The following is a 21,185-nucleotide window of genomic DNA, read 5'->3' on the forward strand; positions in this document are numbered from 1 at the left end:
TACAACCTTGTTGACAATCCAAGGGTGAGTTTTACCTCCAGGTCCGGCCACTACTGTGTCCCAACAACAAATGCGAGGCTTAGACACTGACCTCGGCCAGACACAAATCAAATGAAATGTTGTTGCGGCGCACTTACCTCCCCGTTTACCTCCCCGTCCTCATCAGCAGAACCAATTTTGGTACGACTCAAGAGGGGCTTTGTGAGAAATGGACCGTTAGGGGAAATAGTTTATCTCAAATGAACTGATGTGTCTCTTTGTGTTGCTGTGTTTTCTTCAGAGGCAGCTTCGAACAGGACGTGGAGAACGGATACCAGCAGAACCCGGATACCTGCCACGGTGAGATGGATATTCATTCTCAGTCATTTACATAAGCAATAAAGAAATAGTTAAAAAAGCACCTATTGACTGCCATCGGATCGTGATGGCAGAGCGACAGCAGGCACAAGTGATTGCTGATCTATCAGATTATAATGGAGCATTACGATGTATTTATTTCAGCGAGGGCAGCGATTCAGTCCACGCTGAAGGAGCTTGAAGAGCAGTTTGTCCGCCCCCGTTCACCGTCCCTGCTGGAATAATGCTCTCAAGCTTTCTGTGTTAATTAAGCATAGCTCATATTAGGGTTATTATATAAGACAAAGTGGGTTGTTGTGACTCGTTTGAATGTGATCAGAACCACAAACAGGACAATGAATTCCCATTCGAAATGAATACAGGAAACTTAACCCATCACACTGATGTCATTCTCATTTTTTCATTTCTTTCTCCAGATGTCCTGGCGACAACTCGCAAGCAAAACACGGCGCTGGATTCGGCGTATGGTCAGTGAACATGCCTTTTTTCATTTAGCCAGTCACCGCTGAGTGCTAACAAGCTAAAGGCTAGCAAACTGGGCTCAATCTAGTTGTTTCTTTCCTCCAATACATGCAGTATATTATTATTCCTACGCATTTTGAATCTGTTTTTGCGTCTGTGAAGTTCACGTGTCAAAATGAAGCGTACAGAGAGTCGTGTTTCCTCGGAAAAGGACGATAAAGAATCACATTCAGTTCAATTCTATTAGATTTATTGGCATTATCAAAAAATCACCAAAACAGTTTACAGAATGAAATCCCCACAGAGGAGAAATGTACTTTGTTACAGCAGAAAACCTAAGAAGCATGCTTACAAAAGTATTAAAGCAAAACAAAAGTTACACAATTTACGAAATATACATCCTGTAACAGTTCTGAGGATTGAGCAGCCAGGTATATATAGCACAGTTATTAAGTAATGCCGATCTAGATCCCTCCGCCTCGCGTCGGGCTCCTGATCAGCCTGTCGGTGTTCTTTCCCCATAATGACCGCGTCGCTGCACATTATCCCGCTTATTACACGAACACATTCTCAACAAAGTAACGTTATGAATCCCAATATTAATTGAAATGCTTTTATGGATTTAGAAAATGATTTTATTGATTTAAAAAATAGTTGTATTGATTTAAATTGACATGCATCCGCTAAGAAAAATAGTCCGTTGTTACTGTTTGAACTAACGTAGCAACGGCAGGAACTGCTTCGATAGCGTTTTTGAGGAGCTTTTTGATTACAGATTTGAAAACATCGCTGCTTGCTTTAAAAGTAGCACAATTCATGATGTCAAACCTTGGAAGTATCTAGATATCCCTGCCCTAATGCCAAAGGAACTGCCAACTGAATATGTGTCGCCGTTTGATGTCTATGTCTGGACCGCTGCGTAAAAAGGAGGGTTTCTGCCCGTTACTTCTCCGCTGTTTTCTTGTCCCTCTTGTCTTTTTCTTTTCTTCACTGGGGACTCATCAGCCACTAACCATTCCTCCAAATTACTGTGCTCTCCAAATATATTAAAATTAATGTTAAAATCCTCCATGTTGCTATCACACGACAGCGGAAAACTAAAGACAATCAGACAGTTTGCTTTTCAAACTGTTACATTTGAAAAACAGTTAGAGCGTCTCTTGTCAGTTTGAAAAGCCAACGGCAGGAACTGCTTGCGTTTTTGAGGAGCTTTTTGATTACAGATTTGAAAACATCGCTGCTTGCTTTAAAAGTAGCACAATTCATGATGTCAAACCTTGGAAAGTATCTAGATATCCCTGCCCTAATGCCAAAGGAACTGCCAACTGAATATGTGTCGCCGTTTGATGTCTATGTCTGGACCGCTGCGTAAAAAGGAGGGTTTCTGCCCCGTTACTTCTGCGCTGTTTTTCATGTCCCAGTTCGAAAAGCAAACTGCATGCAGTTTGCTTTTCGGCCCAACTGTATGCAGTTAAATCGACCGGACTTCTTTCTGAAGATGTGAGCGTCCTTAACAACGGTCAATAAGTCCTTGACAGCGGTCTGTCTGTTCGGTATTAACAACGTGTCACGTGTTCTGAATTGACCAATCAGAATCGAGTATTCAACTAAGCCATGTAATAACGGCATATATATATATATTGCACATAGTTGTGTCCGGCAGTGGCTCAGTCAGTAGGGGCTTGGACTGGGAGCTGTAGGGTCGCCGGTTCAAGTCCCCGACCAGACCTAAATATGGAGTGTGGACTGCTACTTAGAGAGGTCCCAGTTCACTTCCTGCCCTGCCGTGGTGCCCTTGAGCAAGGCACCGGACACCCCCCTTCCCCCACTCACTCCCATTGCTCCCCGGGCGCTGTACTCTAGCTGGCCCCCAGTACTAGACTCCTGGTGCTAGGATGGGTTAAAAGCAGAGAACACATGTCACTGTGTGCTCTGCATGTGAGACCATTACAGAGGGGTTCATCCCTCCCAGTTCTATTCTATTTGGTTGGTATTTAACAGAGTTGAACCCCCCTCCTGTATTCCCTGATATGCATACAAAGTCAATGATTCTTCACTTTACAACTTGGGAGGTTTCAGAATATTTAGCGGTGGCAGCTGAATGGCCGGAGCCACCTCTCCTGCTCTGCCTCTCTGACAGCTTAAACATTGAAGCCATTGTCCGAAGCATCAGAGCTCTAATGCCCCGAATCAAGAAGGATCATCATCCCCGTCACGTCCCATTACCCCCCCGCTGGCCACTGCGCTGCCCCTGGCACGGCCCGAATAGAAATAAAAAGGCTGGCAAGCTGGCAGCCGCTCAGATAAGACCGAGGAGGTGGCGCTCGGACACATTTTCCAACTGCAACATTTAAAAAATATAAGATAAGACGAGGTATTTATCCTGAAGGAAATTGTTGTGCCAGAGTTACACAAATACAATAAACACAGCAGCATAATAATAATAAAACTGTACACTAACAGTGCCGTAAAAAGAGCATTTAAATATCTACAGGAAACATAGACAGTCACATAATTAACAGTAGTTACTAGTGCAAAAATCGTAGTGGAAGATACGTAATTACACCTTTATTTATTAATTATTTATCCGTTTTTTTCGACTCGCTCAAAGTCCGTTTTTGTCACTGGACAAATTTGGAGCTAATGGAGGTTGATCCAACACTCTGATGAGTCGGCCATTACGGCTGAGCAGAGCCATCCATCCTGCGTCTCTCATAAGTCTCTCGCCCCCCCGAACAGAGACCACTTTGTCTGCCAGAGGCTTCGGCCCAGACCTCCTCACTCCCACAGCGCCTCAGTAGTGATGCAGCCCCCCCGCTGGAGGAATTACCACTCAGTCGGTAGCTAGTCTTGATAAGCAAAGCCATCTCTCATCACCCTGACACTGTTTGAAGTGCTCAGCCACATTCTGTCTCTGCTGTTTTCTAGCCTATTCACACAAAAAGCCTTTTAAGTCTCTGTAGATCAATTATCAGCTTTCCTAGACAATAAAACACCCCATATACCAAACAAAGCTGTTGTCTCACAGGGGCTCCGTTCCCCCGTTCGAAAGGCAAAGGCAGAGAGGTTTTCTTTCTTTCTCTTCCTGCCACAAACAAACACCGGCAAAGAAAAAGGACGTTAGACAAACACCTGCCAGTGTAGGTAATCAAATATCCCTCTGTTTTAACTTCATCAAAAGTAAAAAGGGGGACGACGAACACGGTCCTACGTGCACTCTCAGAATAACTCAACCGTTATGAATTGAAGTAATGAAGGCCTGGAGCTGTTGTCCGGTGTGCCACGGCCAAACGGCCCCTGGCGTACAGTTTTAATTTGCGCGGCGCAGATGGTGACCTGACGGGGTTCCTCGTTCAGAGCGAGGTCTGTCAACTGGCTCGCTGTGTGTGTGTGTGTGTGTGTGTGTGTGTGTGTGTGTGTGTGTGTGTGTGTGTGTGTGTGTGTGGTGTGTGTGTGTGTGTGTGTGTGTGTGTGTGTGTGTGTGTGTGTGTGTGTGTGTGTGTGTGTGTGTGTGTGTGTGTGTGGTGTGTGTGTGTGTGTGTGTGTGTGTGTGGTGTGTGTGTGTGTGTGTGTGTGTGTGTGTGGTGTGTGTGTGTGTGTGTGTGTGTGTGTGTGTGTGTGTGTGTGTGTGTGTGTGTGTGTGTGTGTGTGGTGTGTGTGTGTGTGTGTGTGTGTGTGTGTGTGTGTGTGTGTGTGTGTGTGTGTGTGTGTGTGTGTGTGTGTGTGGTGTGTGTGTGTGTGTGTCCCCTGCTAACATTATGCCTGGCTTATTAGTGCAGTGAGCTCGAGCCAATAGCAGCATGCGCCTCGTCGGACCTCAAGGACAACAGAGAGCTAATAATGCAATCAAGATGTGGAGTGTGTCATCAAGATACATTTGTTTGATAATACAAAGGCCCGTGGCAGCTCATGCCCAGCGTGTTCCTCGGCATATGCTTGAAATTACTCCAAATGTAGCCGTCGTAATGTTTCGCCTCAAGGTGACGGAGATTTCTGTGAAACAGTTTAGCTCCGATGAGGTCGTTGGAAAAGACTTGATGAAACAGAAACATCATTTAGTCAGCCACCGGTATCTATTTCTACTCATCTGGGGAAACACTTAGCAGTTTAGACGGTGGTGGGAGGTCATAGACGACTTTAAAAAAACATATGGGGGGGGATTTGTCTGTAAAATAAGATGGAGAACTAGGATGAAATTACTAATGAGAGGTTCAATAATAATGCTAGACTGACATTTGAATCATTGGGTCAAATCATGACGTCAACATTTGCGAAGCGGAGTATCTTCAGATTTCCAGATACTTGAGTTATGACGTTAATTGCGTAAATGGGAAAGCACATGTAAATATTTTTGGGAGAATCAATGAATTGCTATATAAAAGGACATATTTTATGATTTTATTTTCAAAAACTGGATACATTTTCTATATTATTGTAAACCATATTAAATTATAAGATGTGTTACACCCATATTTTGCCGTTATTACACCCATATAACACCAACATTACACCCCGTTATTAAACCCATATTACGCTTGGACCAAGCCGCTCAAATGACTGCATCCCCCAGGATACAGGAAGCATTACAGGGTGAACATGCTAATGATATATGTCTTTATGTGAGTTGTGTTCGAGTGTGATATTAGCAGCACAGCAAGAAATATTCCGGAGCATCGTGGACATGTCATTGAAGATGTGTGATGTGTGCCAAAGCTGCAGAGGGTGAATGTGGGCATTAAGCAGCTGGAGAGGTGGATCCTCATCATCAAACTTTATTGTCAATATTTCAGTTTGTGTACAGACGGAGAGATCGAAATACCGTTTCCCACAATTCCAAATACAAATATATGTGAAAATATGTATAAAAATATGTACACAATCAACAGACACATGAGATATAAATAAAAGCAATCAATATACAAAGTAACGTCACTTCATGCTGAATCTGCAGGGATGGATGCATTTATTTCCCTGTGTGCTCATCTCTCATCTTTTTATTTATTGTTTATTAACGGGTGATGGTTTTTCTCTCCACTCACCCTCATTTCTCTGAGGTTTATTTTTCAGGCTGATTCACATTCCACTAATCACTCACTCTGTTGCCCCCCTCTTCCTCCTCCCCTTCGTTACAACCACAGGGAAGACCACACCCACAAGCGCCAGCTCCACCTATCACGTGGCGGCATTCCCAAAGGAGGCAGGTGACCCTGACAGAGGTACAGGTCCTGATGCCCCTCCCCCCGTTGGGGAACAAGGGTCACCTGACTCGGAGCCAATCAGTGTGGAGATGGAGGGTAAGGGGGAGGGATTTTATGTACTTAGTGAACCTGCAAGGGGATTGCACTGCTGGGCCCTGAACGCCTCATCTTACGCTTCTAACCAGGCTGACCACTAACAACTAAATATAACAATGGTTTCACTCTGGAAGAACGGCACGTATGCATGCACTGAATCCAATCGCAAGCTGCTTCTCCACAGTAATGGCACTCATTCACAACGGTAATGTAAAAATGACAGTGGAGGCTAGGGCTGCTCAATTAATCGTATTTTAATCGCGATTATAGCTCGCAACGATTACGAAAACAACGTAATCGAAATAAAACAATTATTTATTTATTTTTTTTCAGTTGAATTATACTTAAAGTTCAGGGTAATCAACTGTTAAAAACATACTTGAAAAAATATTGTCCAATAAATGGATGTTTTCAAAGTCAATGAATTGTTTTTGTATTATTTGACTTTAACTCTATATTTATTTGTTGTTCCTTCCTTTTCTTTTCTCTTCACTATATCTGTAAAGCGTCTTTGAGCACCTGTAAAAGCGCTAACAAATTAAATCTATTTTTATAATCGCAATTACAATTATTGACCCAAATAATCGAGATTATGATTTTTGCCATAATCGAGCAGCCCTAGTGGTGGCACATTTAAAGTACCCTCTGTCTTTCAAAAAATACATTTTCCTGATGCTTTTGAATCGTCAATGAGGAGTCTACTCCCGTTTGTGAAGGAGCATTGAAGAAGTCATGTGACGCGACGCATGCTAATGTGTGTGAATGCTCTCCCAGGGTGAAATGACACTTTCATCAGCTCACTAACACTTAACTCACTACTTAAACCAATCTCTTAGCGAATGGCAGAAAGCATTGCTAATTGATTTTCTTAATCTATACACTTCATTAGTCACGGCGTTACATGACGTGATGCATAATTTTCCCGGGGAGCTTCACTTAGAGCTTCCACTGATTTGAAGCCTGTGTCGTTAGATGGAAAGGATTAATGATAAGTCAATTCCACAGCGGATATACATTCGAAAAACCTGGTTTGGATAGAGGATTTTAAACGAGGACCTTATTGTCCAGTTATGTTCAGCCGTATATCTCGATGTACTCAACGCTGCAGAAGATTTAATGACTTGTAATAAATACTGCAGTGTCTCTAATGAACTCTTCAAATCAAGTAGAGAACCTAAGTCTAAACAACACCGCTCCCTCATGGCCTTCCTTCCCTCATCTTTTATTTAGCTCCACAAATATTACCGCAATGTTTTCAAAGCACAAGTCAGGTAGCATCCCTCTCCCTACGTGACAATTAATTTACAATTATAATTTACTTTCCCATTCGGAGGAACGCTGTAAGGTCACGTCCCTGTGCAGCTGACACAGAATTCAAAAAGTTTAGAAAGCCAACTTCTTGCTTCCACAACTCGACCAAATCTGTCGTCAAAACTAACGTGTTTTTTTAATCTAACTTTCTAAATAAAAGAGTGAATTGTTTTGGAATCACTATTGAATAAATCAGCTTTTGAGCGTTTCCCAATTTCACCAAAGTAATCCACAAGAAAGGGAATGGATTCGAACAGAAAATCAAGGCGCACTGCTTTTATTGAAGTACAACAAATACTTGTAAAAGCCCTACATGACGCAACAAATTAGAGCGCAGATGATAAACTGCCCACTGCTTCTTCAGGGTATTAATCACACACATAGGCAACAACATTTGGCAACCACATACTCAACAAATTAAAGAAATATATGTATCTTTTAAGCTATTGATATTGAAACTCACGTCATATGCAATGCCGTTACGCTCTTATTGACACCCTTCCAACTTTTTGGGCAGTAGCCTCTACTCTCTTTAACAAACCCTGACACTAAACTGCCCTAGGGTCATTTGTAGTCATTGGCTGTCTGGACCATTTAAAGGTGGGGTAGGTAATTCACTTCAGAAACACTTGTTATATTCCATGGAATGCTCTTAACGTCCCGATAGCAATGAATACATTAAGTGCTTTGACAATAAATACATACAAACATCTGTGGAAGCCGTGGCGCTGTAAAAAGCACGACCAATCTTCTGAGCCGGCCCGGCTAAAAGTAACTGGATGGCCTACCTGCCTGTCAGCCTTCCATCTGTGCACAAACTTATCTCGTGCCCTCATTGGTCATGAGCGCGTTCGTGTGTGTGGAGGAGGGGCTCTGTGAGGAAGTCTGAAGGAAGGGGCAGATTTTTTTTCGGCTGCGTATTTTCAAATTCTAGCGCACTCGAGCTGGTTTCTCCATTCTTACCTACCCTGCCTTTAAAGTGATGTTTAATAAAAGCCAATTAAAACACTTATCAATGAAGCAACAACATCACCTGTAAGTGATTGCGATCCCTGTCTAGACGAAGTGAACGGCACTAATGCACTGTTAAAAAGCTCCAAATCCTTATATTTTTTATGTTGAATCATCAACTCATTTTGGCTTGATAAAATGGCTTGATCCATGCATTGATTAATCTTTCAGCTCTAAAGGTTATACTGTTGGGCTGGATGTTTCTGATTTGTGTCTTTACAAATGTCAAGGAGATGTTGAAAGAGGTTTCTTCCTAGAATTGACAGTTTTAGTTTCACCGTAGCTTTCTACTCTCCCATTATTAAAGTAGTCAAATGTGTAATCTCCCAGAAACAGACTCTTCAACACACCATCCAGCTACCCCAATAAATGGCATGACCTATAAAACTCCAACCAGTTTTTGAATATTTGATGACATCTTGATCTTTATCGGCCCGAGCCTCGTTATTTCTTCCATTTTTTATTTGACGGTTTGTTCCAGCTGATTAATATAACCTTGCCAGGAACAAAACGTCTCTTTGACCCTGATATGAATAGAACAGAGAAAGTTGTCCTCCTTCTAAAGATTGATTCCTGCAAGTTTAGAAAGAAGATACAGTTGATTTGGATGTGATTCAGCAAATACAAAGCGTTAGAAGTGGTTTTTTCGCCCTCATTTTGCTGCTTTATGGCACAGGCACCATGTCAGGAGTCCATAAATCCCCAGCGAAGGAAACAAGCTTTCCATTCAAGCAGACAGACTCCCCGGCTGCAATGATGAGCTACTCAGGCTCAAATGAGAAAAGCCCATAACAAATAAATAACCAGCAGGGGTCTGAGCCGGTTGTAGGATGTAATGGAAACAGCAACCCAATCTATTTCAGCCAGAGACTGTGAAGCTGCCGGTTCAATCAGAGCAGCAGGCCGGGTTGATAAGGAAGCAGAGGAGCCGGAGTGGAAGTAACAGCATCACAGTTTCAAGAAGAAACCCCCCCCCAACCCCTCGCCCCAATCTCACTTCCTGTCCATTTCTCACCACCAGATATCTGCTTTTCTGTCTGTACCTGCTGCAGCGGTGTCACAAATACATCTCCCAGCAGCCACTCGGTGGGCCAAAACACAACCGTGCAGAGATGGCCAAATACAGTGAAGCTATGAAAGAAAGACAAAGACACCTGACGTTACAAAACACTACAATTAATATGTATATCTAATTTGTAACATAGAACATCGTCTTTGCCTAAATAAATGACAGGCTAAGTTTCAAACCAGCAACTGTTATCGTAAACATACAACAGTAGACTCTATGGAGCGGTGCCGTGATGTTTTGTTTCTGTAGTCACGGTTACGTCCCCTATTGGTTTGTAGACTGGTGTAAAACCATCAAGTTTGGCATTGTTGGAATACCGGTGGAGGAAAGTACAAACAAACAGTGATCAAGGCTTCATTACTCAGCCAAAATGTTACAGAAGACACACTAAGAAAGGGTTAAAGTACAGCAGTAGGACGATTTTATTACTTAAGCTGATGGCCAAATATAGGCTATTAAGTTACCCTGCGACTATGTACATTTTTCGAAAACTGAATTTTCACAGGTGGCGCTAGCGAGCATGTTGGAAATGTTGCACCCATCGACTCCAGAATGTAAACATTTTCACCCGTCCTGGCAGCGTTGCCAAATGTCGCTAGATGAATAGTGTCGTAAGCCCCCTCAAAAACAGGTCGAATCCCCAGACTATGAAGAATAAGAATTCTATGCAGGTCTTCGCACACTTCGTGCTCAGAAAGACAAAGATACCGTAAGTTACGATTAAATAGATCTGTGTAGCTAAATTGTAACATAGAACCTCGTCTTCGCTCAACAAATAACAGGCTAAGTTTCCAACCCAGCAACGGTTATCGTAAACATACAACCAGTAGACTCTTAGGAGCAGTGTAGTGAAGACGTGTTGCTGTAGTTAACTATTAGATTAAGGGCTATGGTATAAGACCATAGAGTTTTCATGGTTGTTTCATGGAACATACCGGGCGAGGAAAGTAAAAACAAACACTGAACAAGGACTTATTCATCTGCCAAAATGTTAATTTTATTACTTAAGCTACACACGTTCAAATATAACCTGTAGTGCGTCCAGGCTTTAAATCTTTTTAATGTATTTCAAAGTGCCTAACCACTCGTTGTTGATTCTGTTTCCATAAGTGCTGTAAAAACACTTGTGTAATGAGACACTCATTTAAACACGGTGTAGTCAAACCCTAATAATAGACCCCAGAACTTACTAACTTCGACTTGACTCAAATAACTTTAGACTCAACCTGCACTTGCCCCTAGAGCAGTGGTTCCCAACCTGGAACTCAGATGATTTGAGGCCAAATATCATATTTAGACTTTGTTTTTTATTCTTTTATTCTTTTTTTTGTACATATAATTGTAACGCAATACATGATTGTCACTAAAAGCCTTGTCTCTATATTACAATAAAATATACAAAATAATTGATTAATTAATTTCAATACAAATTCAAGTTAGTATTAAAGGCATAAAAAGACAGAAATGTATAATTCTTTCTTTAATAGAAATGTTTCTTCTGCCCGTAAAGTGTCCAAACCGGGCTTTTCTGTATAAGCGCATTTTTAGTCCTTTTTCAGTTGGATTATTCGTCACAGTTGCTCCGATCAGATCGGTCTCCTCCATTTTGTAGATTATTTACGACTTTTGAATCCACATAAACACATCGGCAAAATCCGGTTTACTTTGAGCATGGGTTTTAAACAGTTTAATCCCTTTGTGAATTGGTTCCACTTGCGCCGTCCTTTAATTTCTTCATACAGCGGGAATCCAAATGAATTAATCCTGAGTCCAATAACCATCAAAGTCGCTCCAATAGTGCTCCTTAATTACGCTTTCATCCTCCTTTAACAACATACTTCACATTCATCCAGTTTGTGACAGTAGTTGTAGCATTTTTGAGACTTTTAAACTTTAATTACCGCTGTTGAGCCCCCCCCCCCCCCCCCCGGGGGGCGCAACTTCCAACAGGAGTCATTTGGAGTTGCTCTTGGGAAAAAAGGTTGGGAACCCCTGCCCTAGAGGATACGAAAAAGCTCTACTTATCTTATTAATATACACATTTTTAGCTAAAGTTAGCTACCCAGCTAGCGATCAGGCTACATTTATACATACAACCACTAGTCACTAAATGCCTTTTTTACAGCTGATATTTTGACTTGCCATAGCAGGAAAAGAAAGGAACATTACTATACTAGTACTATTACATCATTAGCAGTGGCTGAATTGACAGTGTGACAGCGAGAGTAATACAAAGGCCATCAAACTGAGACAGCTAAATGGAATTCAGCCATCATGGATTTTATAATAGACATCTACGTGTTTCCTGCTGTGACATATCACAATGTCTTTAATGGGGGTTGGACTATTAACACAAGCGTTCCCTTGAAGACATTGTTAGTAACTGACTAATTGATATGGTTAGCAATTACCTGTCTGTTTAACTCCATTTGGAGAGCATGGTGTGATGTAGAGACATTTTAAAAAGCCCATTTCGGCACCTGGGCTTGTTAAATAATATGTAAAATATCAATCAGATGAAACACAAGCAATTAAAATGCACAGTGGCACGTGGGGTCATCATGATAGACAACACCCAGGTTTAATCGCTTGATTTGGATCTGCTCCTAAATGTATTGAGTTCTCCCATTTTACCAAGATTCATTCAAATCAACAAGTTTGTTTTACTGTTAAACAAGTTCAATCAAAAACAATACCTCCTTGGCTAGCGTAATTAATATTCCAGTTTTGCTTTTATGAATGAAAATGTGTAGCGACAATACAAATATTCTTTAAAATAAGTACAGTCTGTAAGTCAGTTGCTATTTTCACATTTATTTATTTTTCGGCTGTGGAAGAACTCTTCACTTTTAATAGATGTGACAGGTGAGACAGCTCAGGAAAGTTCCCAGAGTTCCCACAAGTTTTCCTTTCAACGAAAATCCCCTTCAAGAACACGGGTAGAAGTAAATTATCGGTAAATCCATTTCACCAGTAAATGTCAGGGAGATGTAAAGACTATAAGCTTTAAGAAATTATTAAAAAGACAAGCATCGCTTAACACTTGCACCCCTGGTAATCCTCAGTTATGGACAGATAAAAGCCGTGAGCTGAGATATTGGCTCAGAAGTGGGAAGTTGAACTACATTCTGTAAACTCCACGGAGAACCTGTTGACCAGCTGCTATTTAGAAAACTGTGAGCCAGGTTGAGCCCACCTTTTCTAAATTCGAGCAAGCAGTAAAATGTGTGTTATCAAAACCGTGGCCCACAATACTCCTGGTCCTCTGTTTTGTTTTCTACCCCCTCTTGACCTTTTTTCCGTGACTCCTGCACATGGAGATGGACTGGCGTGGGCTGGACTTAAAAAGCCAGGCTAGCAGCTAATTTAGCTGACAAGCACAGGGGGGACGGCTTCGATGAGAGAAGGAAGCGGAGCAGGCGTTTCCAAACTCATTAAAACGTGGCGGGAGGAGAGCAGAGAGTGAACTCGGGCTGACTCTCCCCGTGAGGAAGAGCAGGCGTCCTGGGGGGGGGGGGGACATCGATGCCAGTGCGTTTTCTAAAGAGTTATTTATACTTCTGAAGTCCATGGCAACAGACACCGCCTGAATCATCCAGTCACTGATAGACTCCGTCACAATATCTACTGCTCAGACGTTCATCATCACTATAAGCACTTGTGATAAATATCTCAATGTTTACCTCTTAAAATGACAGCATGCAATATAGAAACCAATATATAGGGTTACATATCTGTAAAGCGTCTTTGAGCACCTGTAAAAGCGCTAACTAATTAAATCTATTATTATTATAGGGTTTAATATAGACCACAACTATTTTCAGCTATAATCTTTGCAAAGAACCAAACTCAAATCTAAAATGTATTCGTGTCAGTGGCAAATTGAACTAAAGACCATCTTGCTATTTTAACACAACAGTCGAATGCCAAATCAGGCCCGATTTCCAACTCCACCTTCATTTTGAGACACGCGCTACACACCTGTTGTGTTTTGTGACTACTTTTTGCATGGTTGCGATGCTAGCTGGTCACAAAATCTGCACGCACACAGACACACTGACACTAGCAAGGTGAGAATAGCACCAGTGTTGCTGTCGCAGGAAATGATAATAAACACCGTCTACCACAATGCATCAGTGTTACTGAAATGACCCAAACTTGAACACAATAAGCCAACGTTTGACTTTTAATTTCACCAATGCTTTTTAAAGAAGTCACTTTTTCTAAACGATAGAAACTTGGGAAGTTGGACTTTAAAATATTAAATATATGTTAAGATCCATAAGTCTGCAAATCTGAAACATGTTCGTTAAAACAATTAAAATCCACCGCTTGCCGTCACATTTTATTCAGGTTGACCCTACTGGCAACTCTAACATGATTCACCTTAAGTCAGGCCATGATACACGCACACACTCACACACAGACACTCACACACACTCACACACAGACACTCACACACACTCACACACAGACACTCACACACACTCACACACAGACACTCACTCACACACACACACTCACACACAGACACTCACACACAGACACTCACACACAGACACTCACACACAGACACTCACACACAGACACTCACACACAGACACTCACACACAGACACTCACACACAGACACTCACACAGACACTCACACACACAATCGCACACACAGACACTCACTCACATTCACACACACACACACACACACAGACACTCGCACACACACAGACACTCGCATTCACACACACACACACGTACACACACACAGACACTCACTCACACACAGACACTCACACACACACACCACATACACACTCACACACACACTCACACACAGACACTCACACACACACACTCACACACACACACACACTCACACGTACACACACACACAGACACTCACACACACACACACACACACAAACAGACACACACACAGACACTCACACACACACACTCACACACACACACACACACACACTCGCACATACACACACACACTCGCACACACACTCACACACTCGCACTCGCACACACTCACACTCACTCACACACTCACACACACACTCACACTCACACACACTCACACAGACACTCGCACACACTCACACAGACACTCGCACACACACTCACACACATACACACACACATACACACACACACACACACACACACACACACACTCACACACTACTTCACTTGTTGAAACTGCCAATGTGTAGTCCCTGAGTCATAGTCATAGTGTAATGGCACTCATTAAAGGTCACACAGAACTGGGCCATTCCTCCCCTGCTCAGCACACCAGCACTTTATGGCACTTTTATAAGTGACATCATGTTTTACTTAAAAAAACACACACTGCTCTGAGCTGTAAAAAGTCACCTTAAAGGCATTACACACAGCCAATACTTCACTTTCCATAACCGGCACTTTTTGAATAGCTCTTTATTCCACACCGGCTATTAAAGCTCACCCAGTGTCAGGATGGAGAGCGATCCTCGGGGCCCGCAGTGATCAAACCCACCGAGCAATCCTCCCGACTCCTCCTCACCCCTCACCCTTTACTCTCCCTCACTGACCTCTGAGGAGTAGTTCCATCTTTTACCTGCCTGTTCTCCTCAGTAACACTAACCCTTTAGCTGCACCTGCCTCCTTTGTTGAATCCCCTCTCACCGACCCTTCTCTCACCGTCGTTTTTTATGACATGCTTTTCCGGTTTTACAGGCGATGGCTGAAAGTGCGCGCAGGTGTTTGAGTGGACCTGCGAGCAGTTTCTCCGTCTCTTAAAGCAACAGTTCACTCCAAAGACAGCGCCATGACAGATTTGGATTTAAGCGGAAAGACAGAGCTGTAAAACAAAGTTTACGTGGAAAATACAATTCCAGTGAGGTCTCAACTAGCTTCCTCCCCTTGTGTTTGTTTCTTGCTAGAACAACATAGTGAGATTTAAAAATGTTTCAGCATATCTTCAGAAACTGACTTTGGCGTGGACTGTCTCTTTAAGTTCGTTGGTAAAGCCAAGAAGTGCGGCTGAATCATCACAGCAACTGTTTGCATTGGAACCATGTTGCTTTACCAGCCAATGAATGGATCCTCTGTCTCTCAGTTTCTAATGCAACTGCATGTAAAACAAATCTACAAAAAAGTCAGTGCATGTGCTCTGCCTGATTTAATGATGTATCATAAATAACATTCTTCAGATGACACTTTAAAGGGCCGCATTGTTGAATACCTTATTTTCTTATTTCACCCTGGTGATAATTAGCCATGCAGATAATTAATATGTTCACATATTTGCCCCTTAATACATTACATTTGACTTATAACAAGTATAAGTTGTAACTAACTTACAGTTGAAAATGTTGGGTTTGTGGATTTATTTGTATTTTTAGAAAGACAGTTTTGGGGTTTCTTCAAATGTATTTTTTGTAATGCTTCAATCAAACAAAACTCTTATGCGTTTGTAATGTGAATGAACCTCCTCTTCAATCGACCTCTATCTGTTGTGTGAGTGTCAGAAACTAACTGTGACCGCTGCCTAAAAACTGGAGTTACCTTGAAAGCACAGGTGTAAATATTGAAGGGGCTTCCTACACTCAGTATGGCTCTGATTGCCAGATGCCTAATTGGCCAGTATGCAATCAGAGGGGTAATGCAATCTATGCTCTCTATGCATCAGCACACCTGGAATTCAGTGCAATGCAGTGTTCATACTTTCAACTGGAATGAGTCTGTTACATTACACCATATCACCTGAGCTAGTGTGCGTATATTAAACTGCATCCAATTGGCTAAGCACTGAGGTGGAACATTATGCAAATGTCTAATAACAAGTGTACTGTACATGATTGAATTCCCTCAGTCACTGTGTGTGTGTGTGTGTGTGTGTGTGTGTGTGTGTGTGTGTGTGTGTGTGTGTGTGTGTGTGTGTGTGTGTGTGTGTGTGTGTGTGTGTGTGTGTGTGTGTGTGTGTGTGTGTGTGTGTGTGTGTGTGTGTGTGTGTGTGTGTGTGTGTGTGTGTGTGTGTGTGTGTGTGTGTGTGTGTGTGTGTGTGTGTGTGTGTGTGTGTGTGTGTGTGTGTGTGTGTGTCAGTGCGCAGACATCAAGTATTAAAACTGTCAAATTACCGAAGCCCGCAGCAAGGTGGCACAGCTCTGCTTTTCACCTGCATTTGAAAAAATAATCCATTTGTTCCGATCCTCAACCCCGGGTAGTCTTTCAGGAGTTAAATTGTTATTTTTAGTGTGTAAGAAATACATCTCAAGCCTTAGCGGGAGTGGGTAACGCTCGCCTCTGGGGCTTTTTTCTCTCGTTGGCTTCTCGTCGGGATGGAGTAGCCATTAGGAGAACAATTACATGCACTTGTAAGCTTGCAGAGGCAGAAACTAATTAGGGCTATTTTGGAGCGAATTCACTTGATGCACGAAAATAGAGCACAAGTTGTTCTCCGGGATACAAAGTATGTAATCGCACCCTAGAGAAAGAAACCTAATACAGTAAAACAAAGTTGGGTGAAGAAGAAGTTCCTCTGTTTCAATTATTATTATTCTGACCTTGAAATTGCCGTCTGAAAATAGAAGAAGTCGTTCTTTCTCATCAGTATTTAAGAAGATAGATGTTTTAATGTCCTGCTGGAAATGTGAAAGGCGTTATGGAGCAAGTGTTAGTGTTCTCATCACTGCTAATTAGTATCATGGAAAAGCGGGTTGTTAAAGTTAACATAGCAGCGAAATCACTAATGTACTTAAAAGGAGTTGCCTCTCATTGCGATTTGTTTATCACCTGCAGGAAAAAACTATTTACACGTAACAACAGTCAGACTTATTTTGGCTATATTTCCCTTTTGCAGAAAACATTGCCAATTAGTAAGACATAACAGCGGCAATGTTGTGCCTGTTTACATAACCTACGCCGCGTCTATTTTGAACAATATGGATGCAATCACAGAGTGCTTCTCTCGCGGCGCTGTGGAGGAGCACGAGGGGTTTTCTCCCACAGCTGCTTCAGAGCACCGAGCTTCAAAACCACGCAGAGTGACGGTCTGTCACTCAGCCATCATGTCTGCCTGTCTCTCACTCTTCCTCCCCCCTATCTTCCTCCTCCTCCTTCAAACCTGCTCCTTGTACATGCACTCTCCCTCCGGCATTCATCTCCACTCCTGCTCTCTTGTCTCTGTTAGTCCTCTCACATTCCCTCCCCTCTTTATCACCACTGTGTCACTAAGGTTTATATCTCATCCCTTCCTCTTCTCTTCCTTGGTTTCCCCCATCCCTCTCTACCATTCCTTCCCTTGCCTCCACTTATGCGGCCCATCTGCCTTGTTTTACCTTTTGGCAGACTTGGGTATCTCTATATTAAGCCTCCGCCGGGCCGAGACGATGTAGAGTCGACACAGAAATATAATGTGACAATGTAGGAGAGGAACAGTGACTCTGAAGCTATGTAAACAACTGAAGGGAAGTTGCGGTGTGAGCATAAAGCAGCATTAATTATGTCCTCTACTTGAGGTGACACATTTCCTCTCATAAAGAAACTTGTGTCAAATTTGGAACAAAAACAATCCGAACCCAAGTTTCTCTTAAAGCAGCGCTAAGAACGTCGGTGTGTGTAGTTAGCAAGCAGGGTTGGGAGGGGTACTTTACAAATGTATTTTGTTACAGTTACTAGTTAACTGTAAAAACGTGTAAACAGGTACCAAATCTGAGTATCGAAATATCAAAGTAATCTGATTACTTTCCAGTTACTTTTGGATTACCTCAACACCAAATGCAATGCAAATTAATACAAGAGAAAATAAATATCCATAAGATGTTTTTTACTTAAGTGTATTAGGTCAAGACAACAGAACATTGTGACCTTAGAAAAGAGGAAAGCACGATATTTAGGATCAAAAATGATTTTGTTTATAGGAAAAGCTGCCTTTCATGAAGCATATTCAGGCAGCAGCCTAACGATGAAACACATGAGCATAGACTACAGTTAAAGAGCTGACAGAAAATGCTCCGTTTTAGTTTAATACACACATCGGTTCACCTGCTGAATTAAAAACAGAACAAATGAAGCAAAGAAAGTGAAAACCATGAAGTAGATTCAGGCAGTAGAAGAATAGATTCACACTTAAAGTATTATCCTACAGAACAGAACAGCTCACAGAGAAGAGAGAACATCTGATCCTTTTACAACAAACCAGTGGCGAACCGTGGCTATCACAACTGGACCTTCTGTAGACACACACACCCCCCCCCCCCCCCCCCCCCCCCGGCGTTATAATGTCCGTCTTTTCACTGAATTGTCGTCTTGAAAAGGGTACTCACAACAATTCTGCAACAACTTCCTCTTCACCTGTTGCACTTGCCATTTCAACGTTAACAACAATAAAACGGTATGAATTGCTTCGTCGCATTCGTCTAGATCAGGGGTTCCCAAACTTTAGTAAAATCTCAAGGCACACCTATTGTGCAAAATAGCCCGTATAACACGTGTTATCACTCATATCATGTAAAATATCTGTAAATGTGCATAATTATTTACTAATGCCAAATAAAATGTGACAAAGACAACTATATTACTCATGAAATATTTATTAACGAAATATTTCAGAAATTAATTTGAAACGTTATCAAATTAGGCTTCATCAAAGCAGCAACACACTCATTTAAACCAGACAGGTCACAACATTCAAAATGAGGCAAAGGAAACTCAGCAGAAATTCAGCACAGAGAACTGTCAATGCAAGGAAGCTGCACTGCATGGTCCTGAACTACAAATTATAAATGTAACATTTCAGCAATCAGCATTGAAACATGTGCTATTGTAAATATTTTTGCCGACTTACAAATTAGTGAGATACATGTGCCTGTCGGGGCGCACAGAATGTTTTAATCCTTGGTGGCACTGAGGAGAGGGCCACTCGCAAGTCCTGTTCAACAGAGAGCCGTGACCTCCTGTTGTTCTTCATGTAAATCAGAGTAGAGAACGCCAACTCCAGAGATGGGGTAGTTACTAAAAAAATGTAATATATTACATATTACTTTTTTTTTTTTTTAAGTAATATATTACACTACTTCGTTACTATCTACATAAAGTAACTCGTTACTTTACTCGCCGAGCACGTACGAACTGCACATGCGTGAGTGGCAATAACTTTCCTTACCAGCAGGTGGCGGTAGGGTGTATTTGTCATTCAAAACAGGCAACAACCGGAAGACAGAGAAGAAGAACAGACTGCGTGATATAAACAAACAACAAATAGCGTGTGCGGTAGCTTCACCTTAGCATGTGTTCTTTGCAGGTGCTTGTTGAGGTTTGACCACGTGGTGTTTCCAGCAGTGGATAACAGCTTCTGGCCTGGACACAGTTTGCACCTCACCGTCACATTCCTGTCTATTCTTCGGACGAACTCAAAGTAATGGGCATACCTCCACCCCTCGAAAGTTATCGCTGACTCAGCCATGTTTATGCAGCACTGCACGTGGAGATGTGGACGCGCAAGTCGCGCAGATTACGTACATATAAACCTACAAAGTACTGATATAGTAAATAAAAAATAATAATTTTTTGTGTAGTTGTATATTGCAATAATAACGTATGGTTGTCACAAAATCCCACGGCACACCCGGACTTGCCTCACGGCACACCAGTGTGCCGCGGCACACCGTTTGGGAACCACTGATCTAGATCCTCTGTCTCGAGCCAGTTAACTAGCGGGCCTTCTAGAATACCCTGGAACCGAGGGGAACTCTGAAAGAACACGCCCATTGGCTACAAATCAATATGTGATTGGTTGATCAAACTGTCAGTCCAAACGCTCTCATTCAGTGCAACGGCCAGGGCATTCGATCAAGGATGTAGAATACCTTGGTGAAGGATATTCTACCCAGAGACCCAGAACAAGATCTGATTGGTTGCTTTCTTTTCTAACACAAAACCACTGAAATGCGTAGTGCATGGTCCGAGAAGGACAAACAAATCAACGTAACACTGTGATATTACAGATCAACAACAGATACGATTCTCATTTTATTAACAATCGATTTTTTGTTTGTTTTATCTGAGTGTTCCAGGGTATTCTCTGAATACCTTGAAGGCCCTGACGGTTCGCCACTGCAACAAACACTTGATCTTTTTAGATTTTAGTAACACTGTAATCCTGCTAGTAATCCCCAAGTTGTACAGGGATCTGATTACGTCTTTTCTATGCAACTCTCAGGGAATACAGTTACTTGTTGTACTTACGTAATCCCTTTACATGTAATCTATTTCTCCCCTCGCCTGTCGGCCAGCACCTCCTTAGTGCCTCCGTGCTGTTTGCCAGGCTGCCGGTAAGATTCACAGAGTTTTAATTTCACTGTGACCGGTGGCACCATATGTCCAGTGATTGAGTCATGCGGCCTGTTCATGAAACTTGTTGTGACAGGACGTTCGAAGGCTCTGGATTTGTTTATCTCAGCTGCGTGTTTCACCCCCCCCCGTCGAGGCACTTGACTCATACCCCTCAAGCAGGAGGAAGCCCTGTGTAAACCTGTAGCTCCAAACATGGAGGTGGGAGGGATGACTCAGAGGTACAGGGATCTCAACAAAATGAGATGAGAGCAGCCTTTCTCAACTTATTACAAAAGCAGAACCACAAACTTTGACCCACAGAGATATTTTTGCGGCCTGTGTAATGAGTCCCAAAAATGAAGC

General features: G+C 42.3%; 1 protein-coding gene across 1 annotated transcript in view; it reads left to right on the forward strand.

The window, feature by feature from the left end:
- The window catches only part of sema6e (sema domain, transmembrane domain (TM), and cytoplasmic domain, (semaphorin) 6E), a gene marked incomplete in the record, with an annotated part of 112,559 nt that overhangs the window by 85,334 nt on the left and 6,040 nt on the right, over positions 1-21,185 (forward strand). The window contains 3 exon segments of the mRNA XM_034238138.1: positions 281-339; positions 774-824; positions 5,958-6,113. Coding sequence (XP_034094029.1) covers positions 281-339; positions 774-824; positions 5,958-6,113 — 266 coding nt within the window.

Source organism: Gymnodraco acuticeps, unplaced genomic scaffold, assembly GCF_902827175.1.
Source record: "Gymnodraco acuticeps unplaced genomic scaffold, fGymAcu1.1, whole genome shotgun sequence".
NCBI classification, from domain to species: Eukaryota; Metazoa; Chordata; class Actinopteri; order Perciformes; family Bathydraconidae; genus Gymnodraco; species Gymnodraco acuticeps.